Source organism: Falco peregrinus, chromosome 5 (assembly GCF_023634155.1).
Source record: "Falco peregrinus isolate bFalPer1 chromosome 5, bFalPer1.pri, whole genome shotgun sequence".
Classification (NCBI taxonomy): domain Eukaryota; kingdom Metazoa; phylum Chordata; class Aves; order Falconiformes; family Falconidae; genus Falco; species Falco peregrinus.
In genome coordinates this window covers 108,926,030-108,948,201 of record NC_073725.1, presented here as the reverse complement: position 1 = coordinate 108,948,201, position 22,172 = coordinate 108,926,030, and the positions used below count along the sequence as shown (strand labels likewise).

Genomic DNA, 22,172 nt, shown 5'->3' with positions numbered 1-22,172 from the left:
TTAGAATTCTCTTGTAACCCAGTTCTGCTGTAGGCTGAGTGCAGTAATGCATCCTTATTGCACAGGGCTGTGTTTCGCTTTACAGTTACCAGTTGTTGCCGTGTATAACAGGTGTCATCAGAAAATACATTTTTTGTTCAAGAGCACTGTAAGAACAAGAAGCTTGTTCCCCCGTGAAGACAGATTACTAATATCATAATCTGCTGCCCTTCCAAGTGAAAGTGCTGGTATGTAGAGCAGTACTTAGATACAACTTGTCTATCTAGCTGAAATATATGAAGGTTGGCTAGAAAATGCTACTTATGAAAGTTCTACAAGTTTTGCAAAAGTATACTGAAAAGTTACTGACTTAAGTCGTGCTTTAGGGGTACAGTCTATAATCCTCTAGGAAAAACAATTAAATTTTATGAAGGGAGGGTGAAAACTTACCTTGACATTTAAGTGTTTGAACATTACTAGAATTAAACATTTACCATTGTTTTTCAAAGAAAAAAACCAAAGCATTATCTTCTTGAAACATCTTTCTATAAGGCAAAACTGAACAGACTAACTCAATCTATTAGAAATTTTTAAAAATAGACTTTAATACAGGAAATAAAGTTTAGGACTTAAAGCCAAATACAGTGAATTTGCTGGACGTATAAAATCTGTAACGATCAAATGTGATATGCCATTAAGTACATTATTTGACACAGCAATAATTGTGAATCTTTGCAGCAGCTCTGGTATGCGGCGCTCCTCCAACTTCTGCTGCAACACAAGTCTTCATGACAGTTCTGAAAGCCAGTAATAAGAACCTCCAAATGGTGTCTTCACACATAATTCATTATACATAGTCTGTATTAAAATCGTAGGCATCATCTTCATCTGCTGCCTTATCCAAGCTGAATGATAGTGAATGGGAATGTTCGCTTTCTGAGAAAAGAAAATGATATGTTAGTGAAAGCAGTGCAAGTGCTAGAGTACTACAGACTATCCTTTAAGCCAGGGTTTGTAATACAGACCTGCTCTCTGCTTTTCTGAATTTGTAGGACTTGTTTGTCGTTTTCCAAGCTTTGCTTTTCTGGTGACCTGAGCTTTGCCTTCCTGCAAGTCAGAGGTCAGAGATATATGTTCATTCAGACATCACTAATGAAGTCTCCCATGCAAATGAAGCTTAACAGGGACTGACGAGAGTATGGATGTCCCTTTGTATAGCTGGTCAGGAACACACTGCCTTAGAACTGAGTTAGAGCAAGGTTGTTTCCTTAATTATGCAAAAAGCCCCACCCTTATCTCCAGAAGAAAAGACTTTTTGAGTACTCCTGGGGGCTCTACAGTGCCTACACATTCTCAGTTTATGGCAGGATGCTGAGTGGGTACACTTGGTGTCAGGATCTAAACAGGTAAACCCAGCCTAACAAAACCCTGATTTACCTCTTTGACATCTTTTTTTTCTTCCACACTGTCTTGCTCATCATCACTTTCTGTGAAATCCTCCTCTTCTTCTTCCTCCCCCTCCTTGCTTGTTTCCAAGTCTTCCCACTCTGATGCCTCCTCTATCACTTTATTTTCCTCTATTGTCCCATTTGCCATACCAGCTGACTGGAAAATGATGCTGCTTGCCAGACTGCGCCGTTTTAAAGCTGGGAAAAACACAGAAGCATCTCTTAAGTCACTGTTAGACAGCACCAGATATAACGCCTACCCCCTGAGAGGACAGCCATTTTAGGTCAGGGCTAGAAAAAAACCCCCCAAAACCCGTCCTGCCTACTCCCTTTCACAAGAGGCACGCCCCCATAAGTAGGCAGAACAAAGGACAATTCTCTGAGAGTAGCTTTCCCTGAGGCACCTACAGAAGACTGCTAGGAGCTTAAAGACTTGGATTCGAGTATAGATGGTACTGAGTGAAATGTATTTTGTTGGCCTAATTAGCTAGTGTTTGTGTGCTCTTCAATGGTCTTTTTCCTTATTTCCTATTTAGGAGGGTTAGAAACTGAGAACTAGCAGGGGTAATTTTGTGTTAAGACAGCACACAGATGCACTGTTCTGTTGCATCAGAATCCATTTCTTTCTTAAAAGGTTCATTTTAACTGCATATTGGCAAAGCTATCATATAAACCCCAGGAGGAGCTGCATTTAAAATCTCCCATTAAAACTACTAATGGTAGCAGTGCATTACAGTAACAGTCCTACCTTGAACAGTGTTGCTGTTCTCTTCTTCTAGGTACGTTAAATTAAAGCACTCCTGCATTTCAGCTATTTTGTCTTCTGTAAGATATGGTGGTGGTCTCTGAGATCCTGGAGGTTGCGAGTGGTAGCTTACTTTAGCTCTGGGAAAATAAAATAATCAGCATTAAAAAACAACCAATGACAACATAGTTAAATCACTGTATTTAAAAATAAAACCCAGAGCACAAAGTTCTCAAACTCTTCTGCCTACCTACTAATTTATTAATATCTGTTTAACAGCAGTTAAATAGCTATTTAAATTTGACCCTGAAGTTGTCAAAACCAGATTTAAGTGGATAGCTCGCTCCTGAGAGGGAAAAGAAATGGCACACTTTGTCACCATAAATCATCTGCCTGTAAAATCATGAACTGTAAAATCATGAGCTGTGAAAGCAGATGAACCACCTGAGCAAGGAGAGTAAGTCACACTCAATTACTATTACTGATTCTGAATTACATTTATTCCCACCTTCAGAATATAGGAACCACTATAAATTTCCACAGAAAATGTGCCTTACCCTTTCCTGTCTTTAGAAGAGGACTACATGGACTCAGTATTCGCAGAAGTCGGCAAACAGGCTATGTAGTAAGATGCAACATGCTTTGACTCTTTCCATGTATCTTTCACTACTTTATAAAATTATTGATGTATAGCATTCTCTAAATCTGTTAGCCAATCCAGCTGTCTTTACCAAAGTAAAATGTTAGAAACCTCCTTTCTGTGTACTTCACAGGACTCAGAGCTTCTGCTGTGCTGGATTAACAACGTGAAAAAAGGTGAGCAGCATAAAGCAAAATTCATAGCATACCTACCCTGTCCAGTCACAAAGTAGTAATTTAGCTATATTCTCTATGTCAGGAACACCTCCCTTTTTCAGCATACCCCTTTTCTGAGCAAGTAAAGTCAAAAACTCTTCTGTGTTCCTGAAATCTGGGATAGTATAGTACATCATTACCTAGTGCAAAAGAAAATGGTGCATTCAGAAAGAGATACCCAATTTTCTCTCAGTTCTAGGAATAAAAGAGCAAATCAAACTGGATTACAATGAGGATGAACTAGTAAGTGAAGAGCTGGTTTTCTTTTGCATGTGGGAGTAAACATTACAAAGCAAAATGCCTACTTCATCAAACAAACTCAGCTGAGCTGCCATTCACCCACAGTAGTGGGTGTATAGAGACAGCACAGTGGTTTGTGAAACCAGGGTCATCACAGCACTGAATGGGAATTAGTCTTAGGCTGATCTACTTGAAACAGTGAAATCAGAGTTGGATCTGAGGTCTTCACTGAAGGAGTCAGGAAGCAGTCAGAATATCTTCATTTTTCACTCTGTGATACTGTGATGAGATCTTAAAAGCAGGGTGTTTTGAAGATCAGAAAACTTATTGGGAAAACAGACTGGCTGACAGGATCATGGCATGCTGTTTCTGCCTTCCATTTGTAAGGATGAAAGATCACACTCACGTTGCCACCCTGTGTGATTAGGGGAAAGCAGTTCAAAAGCTACCAGAATTAAAGTGAAACAAACTTTTGCTATTGGCCCAAGAAACATAGAGAGATTACATGCAGTGAAAGGTGTGGAAAAAGATGGAGCTCACCTGCTGTTTACTGCAGTGATTTAGAATGGCATTTGCTCCTTCAAGCACATCTGCTGAGTCTGATTCTTCAGTGTCTATGATACTTCTCAAGGCCAGAGCCAGGGCACTGTTGGAAGGATCTGCAATTATACTTGGACTGTCTAACATCTTTGTCTGTTTATCAATATGCACAATTTGCATGGACCTATTCAAAGAGAAAGGCACAGTGAGTAAAGGTAACCAACGAGCAAAAGGACTGGTAATGGTGAGGGGTGCAAGACACAAAGCTCAGCACTGGACTGAATGCACTTTCATACAGAGTCAGCTTCAGTGTTTTCTTACATGCTTTGCGCAGGACAACTCTAAATGTACAAAAAAAGCAAGTTTATACACTGCATTTTCTCGTGACAGCTTGCATCACACAGATCAGTATCTTTTATCCTGGCAAATACAGGCGTGCATTTAAAACTGCACACAGGGGCATACTTCACCCCTAATGGATGGAAATCGTACACAAACTCAAAGTAATCATCACAACAAACAGGGAAATCAACAGCTTTTATCAGACTTGGCTTACTTGGTAACACCTCTTGCTAGGCCAACATTGCAAGCACGAACTCCTTTAAGACTGTTGATTATGCTGCTCTTTCCCACATTAGGGAAACCTGAAGAAAACCACATAAAACCTTGTAAGTTAGGTAAGAAAACTCAGCCTATGTAACACTGATCAAAACTGCTTCTTCCACATGTCTTTGGTAAAGTACATCTTCAGTGTGAGATCAGAGTTGGATCTGAAGTCTTCACTACAGAAGTAAGACAAAGTCTGTATCCTCATTTCTCACACTGATAAGATTTGTGGTGTTACATATAGTGTTTTAGTTATCAGGTAGGAGGAAGGCAACACAAGCTGCATGATGAAAGCAATAACAATCACTAAAAAGCCAATTAACAAGTCGCATGTTAGTTGTTTCACCAAATCTATAATACAGGACACCAAAGCTTTATGGGAGGAGAAGGAAACTCCCTTCTGCGTCTCCAGCTGCTTACCTACTACCCCAACGTGAATGGGTTTGTTTTGAGTCTTGCCATACTCTTGAAGAAGCTTCAAAAGGCATTTGCTTCCAAAACATTCCGTGGTTCTTGATAAATCAACACGTGCACGTCTTTTTGTGACCTGCTCCTGCTACAGGATTCAAAGGTAAAAAAAAAAACATGGTACATGGTCAAGAGCTATTTAGGAAGATAAATACATATGCATAGATTTATTTATCTACTGTAACGTTTCCAACTCCTATCCTCTATTAGATGATGTTACTGTGTCCTTCTAGACAGAAGGAATTAGGTAGCCATCAACTACTACGAGAAAAAGGAATGAACTGACTTCAAGGGCTTGCGATTTCAGTTCAGGCTGTGCTACAGAGTTGTGTGACCATAAAATAACCATGTACATTCAGATGGCAGAATCATCTTCACATTCTCTCAAGAGACTTCAATTTTTTTGAAGTATTTCAAAACCTGCTTTCTGCATTGTGGTTTCTGCGTCGTTTTGCAGGAGGGTCTATTTCACTATGCTGTTATCAGAGGTAAGACATGTGAAGCATTATGTATTAATACATGTATGACTCAAATGAGCATCTTTAGAGTTGAGACTAGGACATAGGGAGCTAACACCTTTATCCTCTTCATGAAATCATGTCAGGTGCCACCTTTATTGATGGCCACAGTCAGGACGATTGCAGTAGTATAGCCTGCACCACTTTACCTACAGAACAATTCAGATGTAACTGGTGCAACCATCCTGTGCGGAAGATGAAAAATGCCTCATCTTCCTGCCCTCACCATCTTCCTTACAGTAAAAAAGCCCACTTGCTTTTACTCAAGTCCAGCATCCTGGGCACAAATAACCATACGTATTTCAATAGCAAGATCTCCCCCACTGCACTGCAAAGCTTAGCCACAGTGCAAAGGCATATCCACCAGTCACAGCGGTATATTCGAACAAGAGAAGGAATTTCAAAGAACAGAAATTCCTGTTTCTCAGCGTGTATGATTGCAAACATATAGGCCATGAGACAGTCTGCAGTGCTCTTACCATTGTTCTGTCCTTCATCAGCGTTGCTGATTTAAAAGCAACCGTTGGAAACTCCTTCTTTAAATAACTCAACCATTTCTCTAAGTTCTCCTTTGGCACTAAATCTGAAAAAAAAGAGGGCAGTTGTTTTACTCCTGTGAATCATAACTGTCACTGTGTGGAGGGAATCTCATGTGGAATCAGGGCCAGGCTGTATTTTGTCCATTGAGTATGTTTCTTTATAATGATGTTTGGCTGAAAAACTCTAGTAAAGCAGTGGGTATGTTCCCCAAAGGAACCCGTGTTACAAATTTTAGTCTTTGTTTTCTGCCTCAAGCAGAACATACCACCATTACATTTTTGACTTTTGGCCCCTGTATTAGGTTTTTAACACTGGGGTCTTGCTAGGAGACTATGGTACAGTGATGTTCTGTGAAGGATTATCACATCATCCCTGCAAAGGCTTCTCTAACAGAAAGGTCCCTTTGCTCTTGCTGTCACTGTTGGCAGTTTCTTTTCTTTTTTTGCTGCTGGTAACTCAGCAACTTGCAGCCTTTTTAGCTGGTTTCACGTGCTTTTGCATGGATTCTTTCATACAGCAATGGAAGAGAGAAAATACTTCCCAATGCCAAACTTCAAATCCAGCTATTGCATTGATTTGCTAATCCTTAACTCACCATCGTGGCCTCTGCTTACAGGCTTACATTCACAAAGATGTTAAAAAATCCAAGATCTTTACTTAAAAAAAATTGGCTTTGATTTAGTCAAATTTAGCTGAGACTAACCGATGACTTCAAAATTTATTGCAGAAGATAGAGGCTAATGTGCATTTACCTGTCTGTGGTAGTTTCTTAGCAAACTAGACTTAAAGGTGGAGGAAATGTGACCCCTTCAGCAGGGCAGTGAGCTCAGAGTTGGATCTCATGTCTTCAGTGGAATGTCAGATTCCTTTAAACCTTCTTCATAGCTCACCTACTATAGAACCACACAGTGACCAAGTAACACTTGAAGAAAACCTGTGCTGCTTACCAATTTTGTTCAGAACCAAGAGTAGCTTTTTGTCTCCTCCACAGCAAGTTACAGCTTGCTCCAGTTGAGGGCACCGGCAGCCCATTGGATCTCTGGCATCTAAAACCTCTAGAACAACATCTGAGGCCTCAATCACCTAGGTTAGGAAAGAAGAGAGAAGACTATCAAACAGGACGTGAGAGACCATTTGACAGATGACAACTCTGGAATAGCAGGGGAGGTTTCATGCAAGTGTTCTTGTTGAGCAACTTTCTTCTGAACTACAAACCAGAAAGCTGAAGCAATTTTCATCTTTTTCCTCTAAAGGTAAGAAATCCTTAGATACCAGTACCTCATTACTATAAGAGCTCTTTGATGACTCATTATGTATTGACATTGGCCCAAAAAAGTCTTAATGCCTCAAAGTGCTGTATATCCTAGTAGCTTATACCAGGTAAAACTGAAACCCTCACAGTTTCTGTCGTAAAATCCCTTACTTAGTGTTGGAAGTTTATCACAAGCAACTTTTATACTGTCTAGAAGCTGCACAGTAATGCAAAAAAGGAAAATAACAAGTGGTCTCATTGCTGACTGTCATCAAAATACATAGAAATAGCTGAAGTGTCTCACCTTCTTGAGCTCCCTGCAGAATGATTTCTTTGAGTTTTTATCCAGCAGTTTGTTAGTCTTTGCTTTAGACTTGGCAGAGGATTCCTGAATGCAAATAAAAATGAAAGGGAACAATTTTATTGAGAATTAGTGTATTATACTTGTGTGCATGTACAGCAGAAAATGTAACACATAACATACTGCTTAAGACGACACAGTTTCAAGATGACTTTTATTGCTTCTATAAGCTTTGAAGAATCAAAATCATACCAGATAACCTACCTTTCCCTCTGCTTTTTCCTTGATTTTGGCTGCTTTTTTAGCTTCAAGCTTCCTCTTCTTTTCATGTTCTTTCTGTCTGTTGAGCTTCTGCTTTTGTTTTAGTTCTTCAAGCTGATTGCAAACAAAACCCAAGCAAGATAAAACATATTTGAGGGTGGTAAGGAAGATAGTTCTTTCTCCCTATTTAGTTATTTCTGACCAAAGTTCCTGAGGCATCTTAGAAGTCACATCTGTCCAAGTGACACTGGGAACATTTTTTTGCACTCTACACTGAAAAGAATACTTTGCCTCCAATTGCCTCAAAACCAGAGGCAACACATCCGCTAGCTAGACCCCAAAACCGGCCGTGCAGCAACCACATTACAACCCATATGGGTGCTGCTCTCATGTCACATTACTCCATGCTGCAGATAGTAGATCCTTATTTTCTGTGTAATCACGTAATGCCAGGACTTAACTTCTAGTATTCTGATGGGACATCTACGTATCTTAGCATCACAGACAACTCAGATTACATTATAAAGAACACTTGCAGCATGTTTAATAAACACAGTGATGAAATGGAGGTTAAAAATAAAAGAGTAAATTGTTACACACTGTATAACGCTGGAAATAAAAAGTATTATTTTTCCAAAGGACACGTCTGCTAGGACAATTTGCAGTCTACCATGACTGCACCTCTGGTGTGCGCATGTGCATGCAAAGCTTCCTTGAAGATAGGAATGGTCTCAGTTCTTGTCCTCTTTACCACAAACTATTTTACCCTCTGCTTTCTTTGCTCCGCTTCCCGTAGAAGCTCTTCCTTAAATGGTGCAGCACTGGGAACACCGGGATCTTTCTTGGGCTTTTTGCGTCCACGTTTTTTGGCCTCCTTCCTGACTTTTCGGTGGTGTTCTCTGATCTGAAGATGGGCACAAGAATATTTTCTCAGTCTAAGGCAAAGAAAAATGGGATGTATCCTTCCTATTTAAAGATACAGAGTAGAAAGTAGTATATTTCTGACTTTAGATTGCAGTGTGTCGATTGCATAATGTCTCATCGTAAAGCTACGCTTGATGTACCAGCCCAGAATAATACAAAATGTAACGCTGTAAAAGATCTACACTCCCTGCTACATCATCGGCCAAAGGTAACTGGAAAGCAAATTGCTCGCCATAGTCCCGACTCCTTCACATTCAATATAACATCCCCATTGCGTACACGTATAGGTACAACACGGTTCTGTAATAATATATATAAAATGCTTTTAGCGTTAAACTCATCAGCACGGAGCTTTAGTTGGACCCCCTCTCCCGCGCCCCACGGGCAGGGGCCGCCCGCCGGGACTCACCTTCTTCTGGATCTTGTAGCGCTTGTGGCAGGTGAGCCGCTTGCTGGCCTTCCTCAGCTCTGCAAGACATCGCGCCGCTCAGCTCGCGGGGACAGCCCGGGGGGCAGCCGAGCTCCCACCGCCACACATTCCCTCCAGCCCCCCTGTCCGATTACCCCGCCCCGGGCCGCTGCCGCCACCTCCGCGCCCGCCGCCATTTCCCCGGACCCGGGCCGCCGCTCGCCCCCGGCGTCCCCTCGCCTCAGGGCGCTCGCCGGTGCTACTGCCCGAGGCTCGGCCCGCCCCGCCCCGCCACCGGCCACCGGCGCCCCCGCCCGCCGCTCACTAGGCCGCTTCATGGCGCCGCCGGGCCGCGCTCGGCCGCGGCCCCACGTGGAAGGCCGCGCTCCTGCCTCCTCCCGCCGGCGGGCGCTGCCGTAAAGCGAAGCGGCCCTTCCTCGCCAGAGGTGTCGCGCGGGCTCGGCGCGTTTGGCGGCCGGGCGGGCTTTGCGGCAGCGGCGGGCTCGGCGGTACCGAGCGGCGGCGGCGGCGCCGACGGCGGCAGCAGCGGTGGCGGGGCGGGCGGCGGAGGGCGAGTGCGGCCGCGGCTGTCGGAGGCGGAGCGGAGCCGGCTGGGTGAGCGGCGCGGCGCCGAGGTCGCGCAGGCGGGGCGGCGGGCCGAAGCCAGGAGGCCGCTGCCTCCCTTTGTGTGGCCGCCGCGGGGAAGCAGCGCCGCCCGGCCGCGCAGCAGCTCCGCCGTGGCGGGGCCCGCGCCGGGCCCGGGGGCACCGAGCCCCTCCGCCTTCTGTCACCTCCCCCGTCCCCGCCTCCCGCAGCGGCCCGGGCCCTGGGCGCGGGCCGCCCTGCGGCGGCCCCCTCGGTGTCGCTGTCCCTCACCAGTGTCCCGACCCCGCTGGCCCCGGTGTTTCCCTCAGCGCTTTGCTCCCCGCTGTGCCGGCCCCGGGCCGAGCTCGCAGCGGTGACAGCGGCGGGCGGGTGGCTGAGGGCCGCTCCCGGGGCCTCCGGCGTGAGGCCCGGGGCAGGGGGCGCGCCCCGCCCGGTGTGGGCGGCAGCGCGGGGCGGGAGCGGGGCCCCGTCCTGCCGGGCCGTGAGGGGCCGGGCTGGCCCCGCGCCCGAAAAGGTGATTTTCTTTGTCTCCTCCTTCCCCTGCCGACAGTAACACCTCACAAACCGGGCAGGGGGCGAGCCGGCTGCCGGCAGGGGCCCGCCTGCGGGGGGCTGGGGGACGTGACATGTTTTGCCTCTGCTGCCCGTCCCGGTGCTGGTGAAACGATCACGGTGCTGCGGCTCTCGCTGCTTCACCAACTTTGTCCTTTTATAGCGCCTGGCTGCTGCCGGCCCCCTCTTCCCGTGGTGTAGCTGGTTTCAGTGCGATCGGTAATGGGTGGAAGGGGGGTCTGGCTGTGTTTCCCTCCTTTGTTCGTTTGTGAAGTTTACCATGGTTTGGTGGGTATTTCTGTTGAGATGGGGGAAATCTGATAGCGGTAAGATACTTTCCATGGTATCCGTTGGCTTTTAGCTTTTTTCTTCTTGGAGGAAGAACATGAAACGTGTGCTGGAGCCTCGTCGCCTTGCTTTAAGCGTGTTACCTCAAATGCACGTAAAACTGTTCATTTAATAAGGTTGAACTGAGTAATACTTGTGGTGATCGGTCTAGTACAACTTTCAGGAGAGGCAGTCTTCTACCCGTTGTGTATATATCAATATACATGCATGTTAGTAATGGCCAAAGCATTTCTTACAGAGATATCTGTGCTTATGTGACATTTTTATGAGTGGTGTGAGCAGTTATTAAGCAGACGCTCACGCTCCTGTTGTGTAGGACATGGCTTGTTTGTGGCGGTGGAGATTCTTGGTGTGACAGCTGAGAGATTTGTGAGCTAGCAGTTAGATTGCAGAAGAAAGTCTAGGAGAGTGTTCTTAAGTAAAACAAAATACATTTCTGTCCACAGTAGGACTGTCTTGTTTGTAAGTGTGGAGATCTAGAAAGAAGTTTGCATTTTGGGGCCTGACATTCAGAAGGAGTTTTACATAAACAGTTCTTTCACTGAGTATTCATGATGTTGTTCAGACTGGTGCATGTTTTGCACCTTCCTCTGTTGTTAGAGGAGAAAAATGGTTTTGGAGGCCATGTACGGAATGGCCAGATGTCTTGATTGTACAAGTGCAACCCGCATCTGTGTGTGGCTGAGAGCTGCAGTGTGCGTGCCTCAGATAACTGATGTGGAGAAGCCTATATGCAGTTTGCAGGCAGATGCTGGTGGGGGGTGTGTCCCCAAATCTTTGTTTCAGGGTGGGATTTTACTGAGTATACTTCCAGGTTCCTGGGTGAACCAGAATTATTGATTCCAGTATTCCCTCTTGCCTTTCTTTCACAACCAAGAACTTGTGTTTTCTAGCAGCCTCCACATCAGCAAGCGCCTGATGTTAGCAGTTTGATACTGTAGCTCTCGGATAAAAGTTGGAGGCAGTGCCAAAAGTGACAGGCTAGTTGTCCGTTCCTGAGATGAACTGCTACCTAATGAAGCATGGAGTTTCTGTGTATGTGCATGTTTTGAAAACGTCCAGAATTCTGAACAGGGGAACAATCTCTCTGGGGTTTGATTGAAGAGAGTACTTGTATGAACTACATAGAAGCAGTCATTTCATCATAAAATGGTTCTGTACATTTCACATGGAATTTCTGAAAAAAATCAGACTTGGAGACTGCTTGGAAATTGAAAGGGGTATATTTTTAGCGAACCTGTAAGGCTGGGTACTTAATGTTGCTTACTTATGAGGATAAAAATCTACTCTGAAGCCTGATGGAGATGCATCATCATTAGAGAGTCTATTAAATGTTTCTTGACCTTAAAAATTATTTTCTTATTCTTATAAGCACTGTATTACTTCATATTCAGTAAGTTTTACTGCTTACTGGTTTTTACTCTCAGGTCAGATATCACTTATGTTTACTCACTGCTCTGCTTGATGAATCATTCTCTAGCAAGTGGCTGTGAAATCTGCAGTATGTATTTAGGAACAGTAGAGAAATGTTGTTTTACTGTAAAAATGACAGAAATGTTTAGCATTCTGTGTACAGAATTACTTTGTAGAGTTTCTGCTAGCGTAAAAAAGTTACCTCTCTTTCTTGCTTTTTTCTGTGTCACTGTAATTATTCAATTTGTTCTTTGAATATATTCTTCAATTATCTATCTACTCTCAATTTTCTTCTCTCTCTTTCCTTTTTCTTGTCTTCTAGTTTTGACTGTACTAACACCATTGCTGGTTTGCTACTCTTAGAGTGTTACCTTCTCCTGATATCTGTACTTGGCCATCAGACACTATGAGGAGACTGGCTTTTCGAGGTGCTGGTTGTACTCTGGTAAATCTGGTAAATTATTGATTGTATGTGCACCATTCTCTCTGTTCCTCTGCCTAGCCTTTCGGGTTTTTTTATCCTAACTGTTAATTATTCCTACCTTATTTTTATTCATCTTGTTTGTGTGCTTGAAACTAAATCTGTCCCTAACATAAATGCTCTAATGCGGTTATGTTGTGCTGCCGTACCTTGTAAGTCAGCTGCTTCCTAGAAGAAATTCCTTGGTTTGGTTGGAAAATAGGTATAGGCTGGGGTAGATGGATCTCTTCTGTCTTCAGCCTTTGAGACAGCTACAAATAAAGGTATTTTTCTGATGCTGTCACTGGAAGTTGGGAAAGACCCAACAACTTGTTTGTAAATCATTGTAGTTGTTGGATGGTGGTTATTCACTTGTCACTGTTCGCGTTGGTAAATGGAAAACGATGGCCAGAAAAGGAGGTGGCCTTTTCTACTTCTTGATTATTGAGCCATTTGTCCTACACAGAAGGTGGGAGTGGTAGGTCACACAATGGTCCAGACCTTTTTTTGGCTTGAATCTAGTTCAGGGTATTCAGTAGCCATTTTCATTTATTTGTTTTCTTTGTGGGTTTTTTTTTGTTTGTTTGTTTGGTTGTTGTGTTTGGTTTTTCTTAATTTGACATGGAATTATGTGCGTTTACACCAGAACATTTCTCTGTACAGCTTTTTCCTTTGAAACAGCAGTTCTTGCTTAGTTATCATGCATGGAACAAGGTACCAAAACGTAGATAGTTTAAGAGCATATCCTAGTAAAAGCTGCTAAATTAATCTTCACCATGAGGCCTAGGCTTTCCGACATTGCTGTCATCAGTGATTATAAAACTGTAGAACCATTTTGATTTCCCTTTACTTTTGCAAATTTTCAAAAATCTGGTGTTTAGATATATGGCTTAACTGAACGATAGTATATTACAAATGTATGTGACTCATTCTGAGCGCTGCTAGCTTTGTAGTTAGCTCTCAGCAGAGAATTTGGATGCAATGTCATGAGTTTAAGAACATCTCTCTTCATTATAGAAGAAGTTGGATTCCATGGGTTCCAAGAGGCGAAGAGCTACCTCACCTTCCAGCAGCGTCAGTGGAGGAGATTTTGATGATGGCCACCACTCCACAAACATACCAGGCCCAAGCAGAAAGAGGAGGAGACTTTCCAATCTCCCAACTGTAGATCCTGTTAGTACCTTCTTATTATGCACAGGTTTTTTTCTTAGGGTTACTGTATCCTTGCCTGGGAAATGCTGGGTTGTAAAATGGATGATCATATGTAGTGCACATACGCTGGCCCTGAATCTCTTGCTGCCTTGGCTAAGCTTGTTATTATCTCCCCAGTTTCATCTTTTTCTTTCCCTTTTTCCCTTTGCTGCTTTCCTTTTTTTGCTGATGATTTTAGCAGATGGAAGGATCTTGGAGAAGATGAAATCACAATGTGCAGAAGTTGAAAGCTGTGTCTGAATAGCAAATGCAGAGAGACATAAGTGAGGAACGGCACAGACAGTGATTGCTGAAGTGCACAATGTCTCTCTTATGCTTTTGAGTTAGCAGTCTAATTTTAATTAATTGCAGGGCAGAAGAACCCCTGTCGTTGTTTTAGGTGTCTATAACTTGGGAAGAATTGTACTGAATTAATTTAAATTTTGGGTGTTTTACTTAGAATTAGCATTGACAGAAGGCTCCCTATGTTCAAAACAATAAATTAAAATTCTGCAGTACCTGGCATACTTGTCATGTACTGTACTAATGTATGAGATGCACCAATTTTGTCACACTTCTGCTTTAAGGCATGCTGTGGACTGGCAGCTTGTCTGTCCCATTGTTAGTAGGCTTCGATTTGTTACCTCCTTAAAATTTTCTCCTTTTTCATTACTTTATTGTTCTTGCATTTTAGATTGCTGTATGCCATGAACTTTACAACACCATCAGAGATTACAAAGATGAACAGGGCAGGCTCCTTTGTGAGCTTTTCATTAGGGCACCGAAGCGAAGGTAAGACCATGGTTCTGGTTAAGCCTTGAACCTGAGATTTAATCAGGGAGTAAGTGTTTATTGAGGAATACTTCAGCATTAATAGCTGTGAAAAAGCTAAGCTAAGTTTGTCATAGTTTCACACCAGTGTTTGATCCAAGTTTTTGATGTAATTATTCAATGACACATGCTAACATTGGTGCCCTTTTTCAGTCAAAAAAGGATACACTGAATCAATTCAAAATGTTTCTTGTGACACCTGCCTAAAACATCTACGCCTTTCACTATAAAATATTCCACCTAAGTGGTGGAATGTAATACTAAGGGCATAGCTTTGGAGGATGAATCAAGTGACCTTTGAAAATGCAGGAGGTAAAAATCAGTCTCTTTATTTTATCTTAAACTCGGAAAACAGAGGATGATAACGGAACGTGTAATAAAGTCTACTCTTAGACCAAGGGTCAGATTTTTTAGTTGTAACAAAAATATATTGAAACTTCCTTTGTGTTAGTCATAGACAAGTACAAACTTCAGTGCTGTAGTTTTGATTTTACTGCTTGGAATTTAATGCCTTTTTTTTGTCATTACAACAGAAATCAGCCAGATTATTATGAAGTGGTTTCTCAGCCAATTGATTTAATGAAAATCCAGCAGAAGCTAAAGATGGAGGAGTATGATGATGTGAATGTGCTGACTGCTGATTTTCAGCTTCTCTTTAACAATGCGAAGGCTTACTATAAGGTGAGGAAAATACATACAGAGGCTTAAATTCATTGTTAAAGTGGTAGAGTTGTTCAAATTCTTCCTTGGTTTGGCCGAAAAACTTTTCAGTTTAGTCTTTATTATTGGTAAGAGAAGAGCACGCATTGCAGTTATTTGCATGTATTTCTGTAAGGTTGACTGTGTCTTTGTAAGATGTCCTACTATAGCAATTTTTCTTTGGAAAACGATAAATTAACTTGGGAAGGATTTTCATGCATTTTTACAAAAGAGGTGGAAAGCAAAAATAGAGATGTAAACTGAGAAGAATACTCTTCTAACAAAGCCTTTCCATTTTACAACACACTCTGTGTAACCTTTTGAAATAGAAATTGATTATTTTTTTTCCTAAAAAGAAGAGTTTATAAATAACAGCAACCATACAGTAGGAGCATTGAATCTTTCTTTTTCATTGGCCGTATGAAAAAAGGCACACTGATTATCGTGGTCAGCGATGATAGATTGTGAGTGTATGTGACAATGCATTTCATCAAGGGTGCAGCCCCTGTGTCCATTCCCCCAAACTGTGTGTGTTTTATTTTAGATATTAGTGGGTTTTTATTGCAGTTGCCCTAAGGAAGTGGGAAAAAATTGGATTAATCTGGTTTAATAGAAGGCTATGTTAAATACACAGAACAGTGAAATTGTATGTAGTGTCTGAGATGATCCAGCAAATCTGAAACTGCTAACATTACCTTTCATATATCTTTGACTTTGGAGATGATCCAAATGACTGCTTTCTGAATAATCCAATCGGCATAACCAGATGACATTCAGAAAAGCAGTGTTTATTTTGTTTATGTTTGTATGTGTGTGTGTGTAGCTTTTCGAAAAGCTATCATATTTATGGATTAATGCATTTGCACATTCTGGTTACAGTAGGAAAAGTATAAAGATTTCAGAATTCGCTCTGTACTCCTGAAGCTTTGCAAGGCGTTTGCCCATTGATGTTGGCTTTCTCATGGTCACTACATGAGGGAGAAGGACTTGAGGGCAGGAAAGAATGATGAGTTTTACAGAATGTGTGCTGCCTTTGCCTACAGAGTAGTGGACTCATAATTTTGCCTGTATCGTAAAACTCTTGTGTGTAGAATAGAAGTAGGTAGCCATCCTTCTAGGATGAAGGACTGTTGATGTTTCTAGAGAAATAGTGAGTTCTGAGCTGGAGGTATGGCACACAAACATAACTTCTTCTTTTGTCATTTTTTACCTTACCCACACAGTTCCAGTGATGCATGTAAGACAAGGATGGCTGATTCATTGTCAAGGTCTTTACTGCATCAGGTGTGTTGTTAGCCATGCTACATTAAAATGGAAGCCTTTGGTTTTTTAGTATTTTGGTTCGAGTCTTACACTTTTGAGCATCTTGCATTAACATGGAAGGAAGCAGGCTAGCGGAGCAGAAGACCCTTCTGGTATTCTGGTCCTCATAATTGACACCTGGCTTAATGTCTTGAGAATATTTAAGCCTAATAAGGCAAGTTTAAGAACAGTTCTCATGTTAGTTTCTCATTTGTATTACAAGCCATCAGAGGCTGAGAGTGAAGTAAGAAGAGCGTAATCAGCAGTAGTAAAGTGGCGTATCTGCAGGAATACCTGAAATAGAGGTTAAGTGACAGAGGAAAGGGAAAGAAAAATACAGAAGAGTGGAAAAGCTGTCTTTTTTTCTGGGTAGTGTTCTTAAGTAGTAATGTTAATAGGCACACGCTTGTCTGCCGCTGCCAACTCTGTATCTACAAAACTTAATTTGCTGACTAATGCTTCTAGCTCTTCCAAAAATTATACCTACATGTGTACTCAGGTGGTAGCATGTTGTCAAATTCTTTGGAATTTCACAGTTAATGCTCAGTGTAAATCATTGCAGTGCTTTCAGAGATACTGGCTCATTTATTGGCATTCTTCTTTTGTAGAAAGTAATTTTCAAGTGCTACACAATGGCAGCAATATTGGCTTAAATCACATTTCTGGCATCCTGATATTTAGTCTATTTTAGATATTGATAGTGTTACGCTTCAACAAAACCTAGTTATTTCTCCAGATTTATCTAATAGGCTTGTCCAAGCCTCAACTCAAGTAATTTTATTGCTAAGTTTTCTGAAAGACTTGGAGTGATAGAGGTGATATTTTCTAGTTCTGATTGCAATTCTTAACATCACTGTTGAAGAACGACTGGAACAGGAATTTCCCAGGTTTTCTATTATTTATTTAATGCATTCAATACCTTTCAACCAGTAATTTATAAATTTCCTTCAGATTAGAATGGTCTGAATTTTGAGTAAAATATTTGATTTGTTTTTGCAGCCTGATTCTCCTGAATATAAAGCTGCCTGCAAATTATGGGAGTTGTATTTGCGCACAAAAAATGAATTTGTTCAAAAAGGTGATGCTGAGGAGGAAGACGAAGATGAGGAAGGACATGACAATCAAGGCACAAATTCTGAATTAGTAAGTGTGGGCACGACAGCTGCAGGTGGAGGAGGCCATGGCTGTGCATGTCAGCTGACTCTGAGAGGGAGATTGGCCTCCATATGTGAAAAAGCATTAAGTCTTTTCATAGTTAAGTTATGCCCTAAAAAGTATTTCTTATGCAAGTTTATTAGTCAGTAATTTCACAGCGTTGTATGTGTGTTTCACTTTTGCCTAGCAAATAAAAATGTTGCAGGGTTTTCTGATAGGGATAAGATGTGGTTCTCATTTAGTGGAAACTAGTATGTGTGCTTGATATCATGCCAACATTGAGGTTCGATGCAAGCAAGCTTCACGTCTAATGACATCATTTTCCAGCATGTGTCCCACTCAGCGCAGCTGTTCTGGGAGTGTTTTGTAAGCCAGATATGATGATAGGAAGTTTGGACTTGTCTGGTTTTCGTGATGTAGGGATGCATGTTTTCATTAATGTTGATAACCAAGTCTATCCTATGTATGTAAAGTATGTAAAGTATGTCTGACAGTCTGCAGTGTTAATGTGAAATTAAAGTTTTCTCATGTGCTTTACCTTGATGCATAAACAATGCTGTCCTCAAAAGTTGCATCTGTGTTTTATGGCTGATTCTTTTCTGTCTTTGAAAAGTTAATTCATATATTTCAGTGCAACTTAGAACACTCCACTATGGCTGCTATTAAAACTTCTTGCCATTTCATTTCTTACTTTAGTCATCGCCAGGTTACCTGAAGGAAATTCTTGAACAGCTTCTTGAAGCTGTAGCTGTTGCCACAAACCCATCAGGACGCCTCATAAGTGAACTGTTTCAGAAACTTCCTTCTAAAGTGGTGGGTATTTTAATAGTACTGGTTGTGTTCTAAGTTAGAAACTTGAACATTTATATAACAACAGATTTTAAATGCTGTGATGTGCACACTCAGGATGCAGTTTTTTGTTACTGTCTCACTGGTGGCAAACTCCAGCTGTTTTTAGAGCTTCTTTCCCTTTTTTGCTCCTATCCACTTGTTCCCAGCCCTTCATTGCAGACTGGGGCTTGGCCTCTTGTGCCAGTTTAGGTAATTTGGTTTTTTTGCTGCAGAGTTTTTAATCTTTTTTTAAAGATGTGTGATTTCACTGTCCTGTTTCAGGGTGTGGCATAACAAGTTTAACCAGGAAAATAAATGCTCTGAAAACTGTCACCATGTATTTGGCTTTCAGACAGAAATGTTCCTTTACATCAATTTATTGATGAATTAGAATTCTTTCTATCTGCCTTATGATCTGGCTTGCCCAAATTGGAGCCTAATGCTATGTTTATGAAGCTTACACTATTCTTACCTGTAATTCATCTAATAGCTTGTTTTGTGAGCTATTAGAACAATAGCTTTGTGACTGTTTATAGTAACATATAAATTATTTTTGTTTTCCAGCAATATCCAGATTATTATGCAATAATAAAGGAGCCCATAGATCTTAAAACTATTGCCCAAAGGATACAGGTACAGTACGAGCGTATTAACGTGTCAAAGTATAGACTTGTTCAACAGAAAGCATTCTGAAATTATTAGAAACCAGAGTTTATGGCAGTAGGAAAGACAATGTGTTTTTCCCCTGCTATTTAAAAATCTGAACACTATGCTGATTTAATGTTCTCTCCTGGGTTAATGCTGCAGAAGTAGCTGTGTTGAAGATCCAGCATTGTAAACTGTAGTGTGCTGGCATTAAGCCAGAATATCTTGGGTTCCTTGATGTTTAATGGTTTAAAGTCATTCCTTGGCAAGTACTGCTAATGTAAAACATTGAAGTATTGAAGCTTGGTCGTGCATTATCATCACCTACCTTTGTTCTGGTGCCATAAATAGATGTTTTGTACTGATGTGTTTTTCATCTTACTTCTCTAGTAATTTGAAATACTGTTGTGTAATTCTAGCATTTTGTATAATAGTGAGGGATAGCACATAGACTAATTGAACTGGAGAATGAAGGGTTCTGACAAAATGTCATTTTACCTTTGAAGTTGTGGTAATCTAACATATTAAGTATTTTTTCAATCTTTTACTTGGCATTCATGAGCTCTAAGGCCTTAGCAGTTAAGTTTGTTACTTTCTTTTTTGATTACTTTTTCCAGATACTTAGCTGTCCTCTTTTTTTTATGCATATGTTCTTGTTTTTCTGCAAATGTTCGCTTTATTCTGTATGAATTCCCTTTGCCTTTCACTATTGACTTAGTTCTCATGCTATCTGAAGGCTGCCACTTTAACCAGTTCCATTTTTTGTTGTATAGAACGGAACCTATAAAAGCATTCATGCAATGGCCAAGGATATAGATCTTCTGGCAAAGAATGCTAAAACCTACAATGAGCCTGGATCACAAGTATTCAAGGTTAGTTTCAGTTGTTCATAGTTTGATTTCAGTTCAGATTTTCTTTACTACTTTCCCTGCTGATTAATACTTAAATGAATCTTTAGCATAAGGCCCTAGACTCTTGTTTTATCTTTTTTTAAAAAATAGCTATTGGTGGCTTTTCCTTTTTATATATTGCTTTTAGTATAATTGGGGTGTATGTAATTTTTTTTTCTTGCGTTACATGATTTTTTCCAATTAAATTTATCTTGGGATATGAGTTACATGACTCCTTTGGAGGAATGGAGGGTCCCTGTACTTGCGATTGACATTGAAATGGCTGAAACTACAGGTTCCAGGGATAGCAGTAGTAACCAGCTGTTATCTTTTTCCAGATTGCAGGAACAGGTTATGGTTTTCATCACAAGCTTCTAAACGAGTCATGCCTTCTTTGCATAGTTTTTGAAGTTCCTTTTCCTTTTAGCCATATTTTTGTGACCAAATTGCATCTCCTATCTTTTTCATACTTGGTTCAATAGCATTTTGTATATGAATTACCACATTGCTGTTCCATGTGCTCTGGAAGTAAGAGAATTTCAGTGGCAAATTATTCCTTTGTGTGCTCGGATTTTAAGGGCCTTGTAGTGGGAGACCTTGTGTATGTATAACACTATTATGTAAGTGGTTCTTGGACTTTTCCAGTTGCACTTCTGTTTGGGTTGTAGTTTCAGTTCCTAGTGATATTGACACACTTGTAACCTCACTCAAAACTTGCAGTCTCTATTTTGTGAACTGTTACTCCGAGTATCAAGTTCCACAGGTGGAGAATCAGCAAGCATTGTAAAGCTTGGTAAACTTCTTGATTGCAAAGGCCCAGAAACTCATTTGCCTCTTTCTTTTTTTTAAAGTGGTGTTCGTGTATATTTGCATAATGCAGATATTTTTTTTGTAAAGATGTGATAAAAAATGACCTTGAAGCTGCTCAGCCATTCTAGTCAGTTTTTACAGACCACTGTGGGTATATTTCAGGTAGCCTTTGTTCTGTGCTTCTTTTCTCATGCAGAATTTTTTTATATGTAAGTGAAAAAGCCCTTCATTTTTGTTTTAGATTTTTAGATAGATGGATATACCTGACTAGAACATTCTTCACTTTCAACATTAAACAAAAAATTTCTTTTAATTGACAGGATGCAAATGCGATTAAGAAAATATTTAATATGAAAAAGGCTGAAATTGAACACAGTGAGTTGGCCAAATCAAGTCTCCGAATCAGGTACTGCGAATAGAGTTCTTTTTATAATCTCACATAAAAAATCTCTGTAGACATTCCCTGAATTTTGCTGTGGAGAGTATAGTGGGAAATAATTGCTTGAAAACTTAGTTTATTGTTGTTTTAGAAGTTATAAATTGTAAAATAGTTTTTGGAAGGAAACTTTTTATTTAAATAATTTTGTGGTGAAATATTTCTGTGAGGTATTTGATTATGAAAACTAGTGTCAGTGGATCTTTTATAACTTAAGCTATGGCCAGCTTCTACCACGTGTTTATAACTTAATAACAGAAAAGGAATAGGGAGGAACAAGGTGCTTTGTTGTGTTTTGCTTTAAAAAAATGCTGGATATTCTTGAACCTTCTTAGGAGCTGAAATGTAAGAGCTCACAGTTGATTAGGTAGGAGCAGAAACATAGGAACAAGACCTCTGGCAAAAGATATTTAGAGGGAAGTCCACATTATATAAACTCTTGTTTGAAAACCGGTATCCTGTTCCTCTTTTCATAGCTAGAAATAAGATCTGGATTTATTAATCAGTGAAGTATAGATTTGGTTTTGAACAGGCAAGTATAAACCACTGATTGATATCTCTGTTTGTTTGAAGGAATGATTTTATTTAGGAAACAGCATTTTCTTCCTGTGAAAATCTATAGTGTACAGAGAAATGCCATTTTTAGATGTTTTAGTCATTTTAGATGTTTCTTACCTGAAATGCAATTGTATTCTTGTATAAACTTTTTACTTACAAGTAACACTCAAAAGTAGGCTTACATATTATTTGCCCATATGAGACAATGTAAAAAAATAAAAGCAATGTCTTGCAAGTAATCCAAATGGTTAGCAAACTCTTTACAAGGTGGACTCTCTTCAAGATTTGAACCATTCACTGGCATTTGATGCTGGAAAATAACTCCTCTCATTTCCTCCAAAGGTTTGTATGGTACTACT

The 22,172-nt window shown here is 40.8% G+C and overlaps 2 protein-coding genes and 3 non-coding genes across 14 annotated transcripts in view; 1 reads left to right on the top strand and 4 right to left on the bottom strand.

Moving 5' to 3' along the window:
• Positions 1-564: 564 nt before the first annotated feature.
• On the bottom strand, positions 565-9,562 carry GNL3 (G protein nucleolar 3). The gene is made up of 15 exons (XM_055805856.1): positions 9,412-9,562; positions 9,087-9,145; positions 8,520-8,657; positions 7,757-7,867; positions 7,496-7,579; positions 6,887-7,022; positions 5,879-5,982; positions 4,834-4,969; positions 4,364-4,451; positions 3,808-3,991; positions 3,025-3,167; positions 2,176-2,312; positions 1,417-1,625; positions 1,005-1,086; positions 565-915 (listed from the first exon to the last, which is right to left on the bottom strand). Exons 1-15 carry the CDS (start codon positions 9,422-9,424, stop codon positions 827-829), a joined length of 1,713 nt encoding a protein of 570 aa, XP_055661831.1. The 5' UTR covers positions 9,425-9,562; the 3' UTR covers positions 565-826.
• On the bottom strand, positions 3,459-3,535 carry LOC114011362 (small nucleolar RNA SNORD19). The gene has a single exon (XR_003553215.1). It is a non-coding gene; the product is annotated as a small nucleolar RNA SNORD19 (small nucleolar RNA).
• Positions 4,553-4,626, bottom strand: LOC114011361 (small nucleolar RNA SNORD19). The gene has a single exon (XR_003553214.1). It is a non-coding gene; the product is annotated as a small nucleolar RNA SNORD19 (small nucleolar RNA).
• On the bottom strand, positions 6,756-6,827 carry LOC114011360 (small nucleolar RNA SNORD19). Its single transcript, XR_003553213.1, has one exon. It is a non-coding gene; the product is annotated as a small nucleolar RNA SNORD19 (small nucleolar RNA).
• A 3-nt stretch (positions 9,563-9,565) lies between the features above and the next one.
• Positions 9,566-22,172, top strand: part of PBRM1 (polybromo 1) — a 68,948-nt gene continuing 56,341 nt past the window's right edge. For 5 of the 10 annotated variants that reach the window (XM_055805847.1, XM_055805844.1, XM_055805846.1 and 2 more), the window contains exons 1-10: positions 9,619-9,701; positions 12,328-12,450; positions 13,483-13,638; positions 14,351-14,448; positions 15,021-15,168; positions 17,488-17,631; positions 18,340-18,456; positions 19,039-19,107; positions 19,893-19,991; positions 21,140-21,225. In XM_055805847.1, the coding sequence (XP_055661822.1) occupies positions 12,412-12,450; positions 13,483-13,638; positions 14,351-14,448; positions 15,021-15,168; positions 17,488-17,631; positions 18,340-18,456; positions 19,039-19,107; positions 19,893-19,991; positions 21,140-21,225 (956 nt within the window). In that variant the 5' untranslated portion in view covers positions 9,619-9,701; positions 12,328-12,411. Of the gene's footprint in view, positions 9,702-9,964; positions 10,207-12,327; positions 12,451-13,482; positions 13,639-14,350; positions 14,449-15,020; positions 15,169-17,487; positions 17,632-18,339; positions 18,457-19,038; positions 19,108-19,892; positions 19,992-21,139; positions 21,226-22,172 lie in introns of those variants that run through there. The other 5 variants (XM_055805841.1, XM_055805840.1, XM_055805845.1 and 2 more) reach the window with 5 other exon arrangements.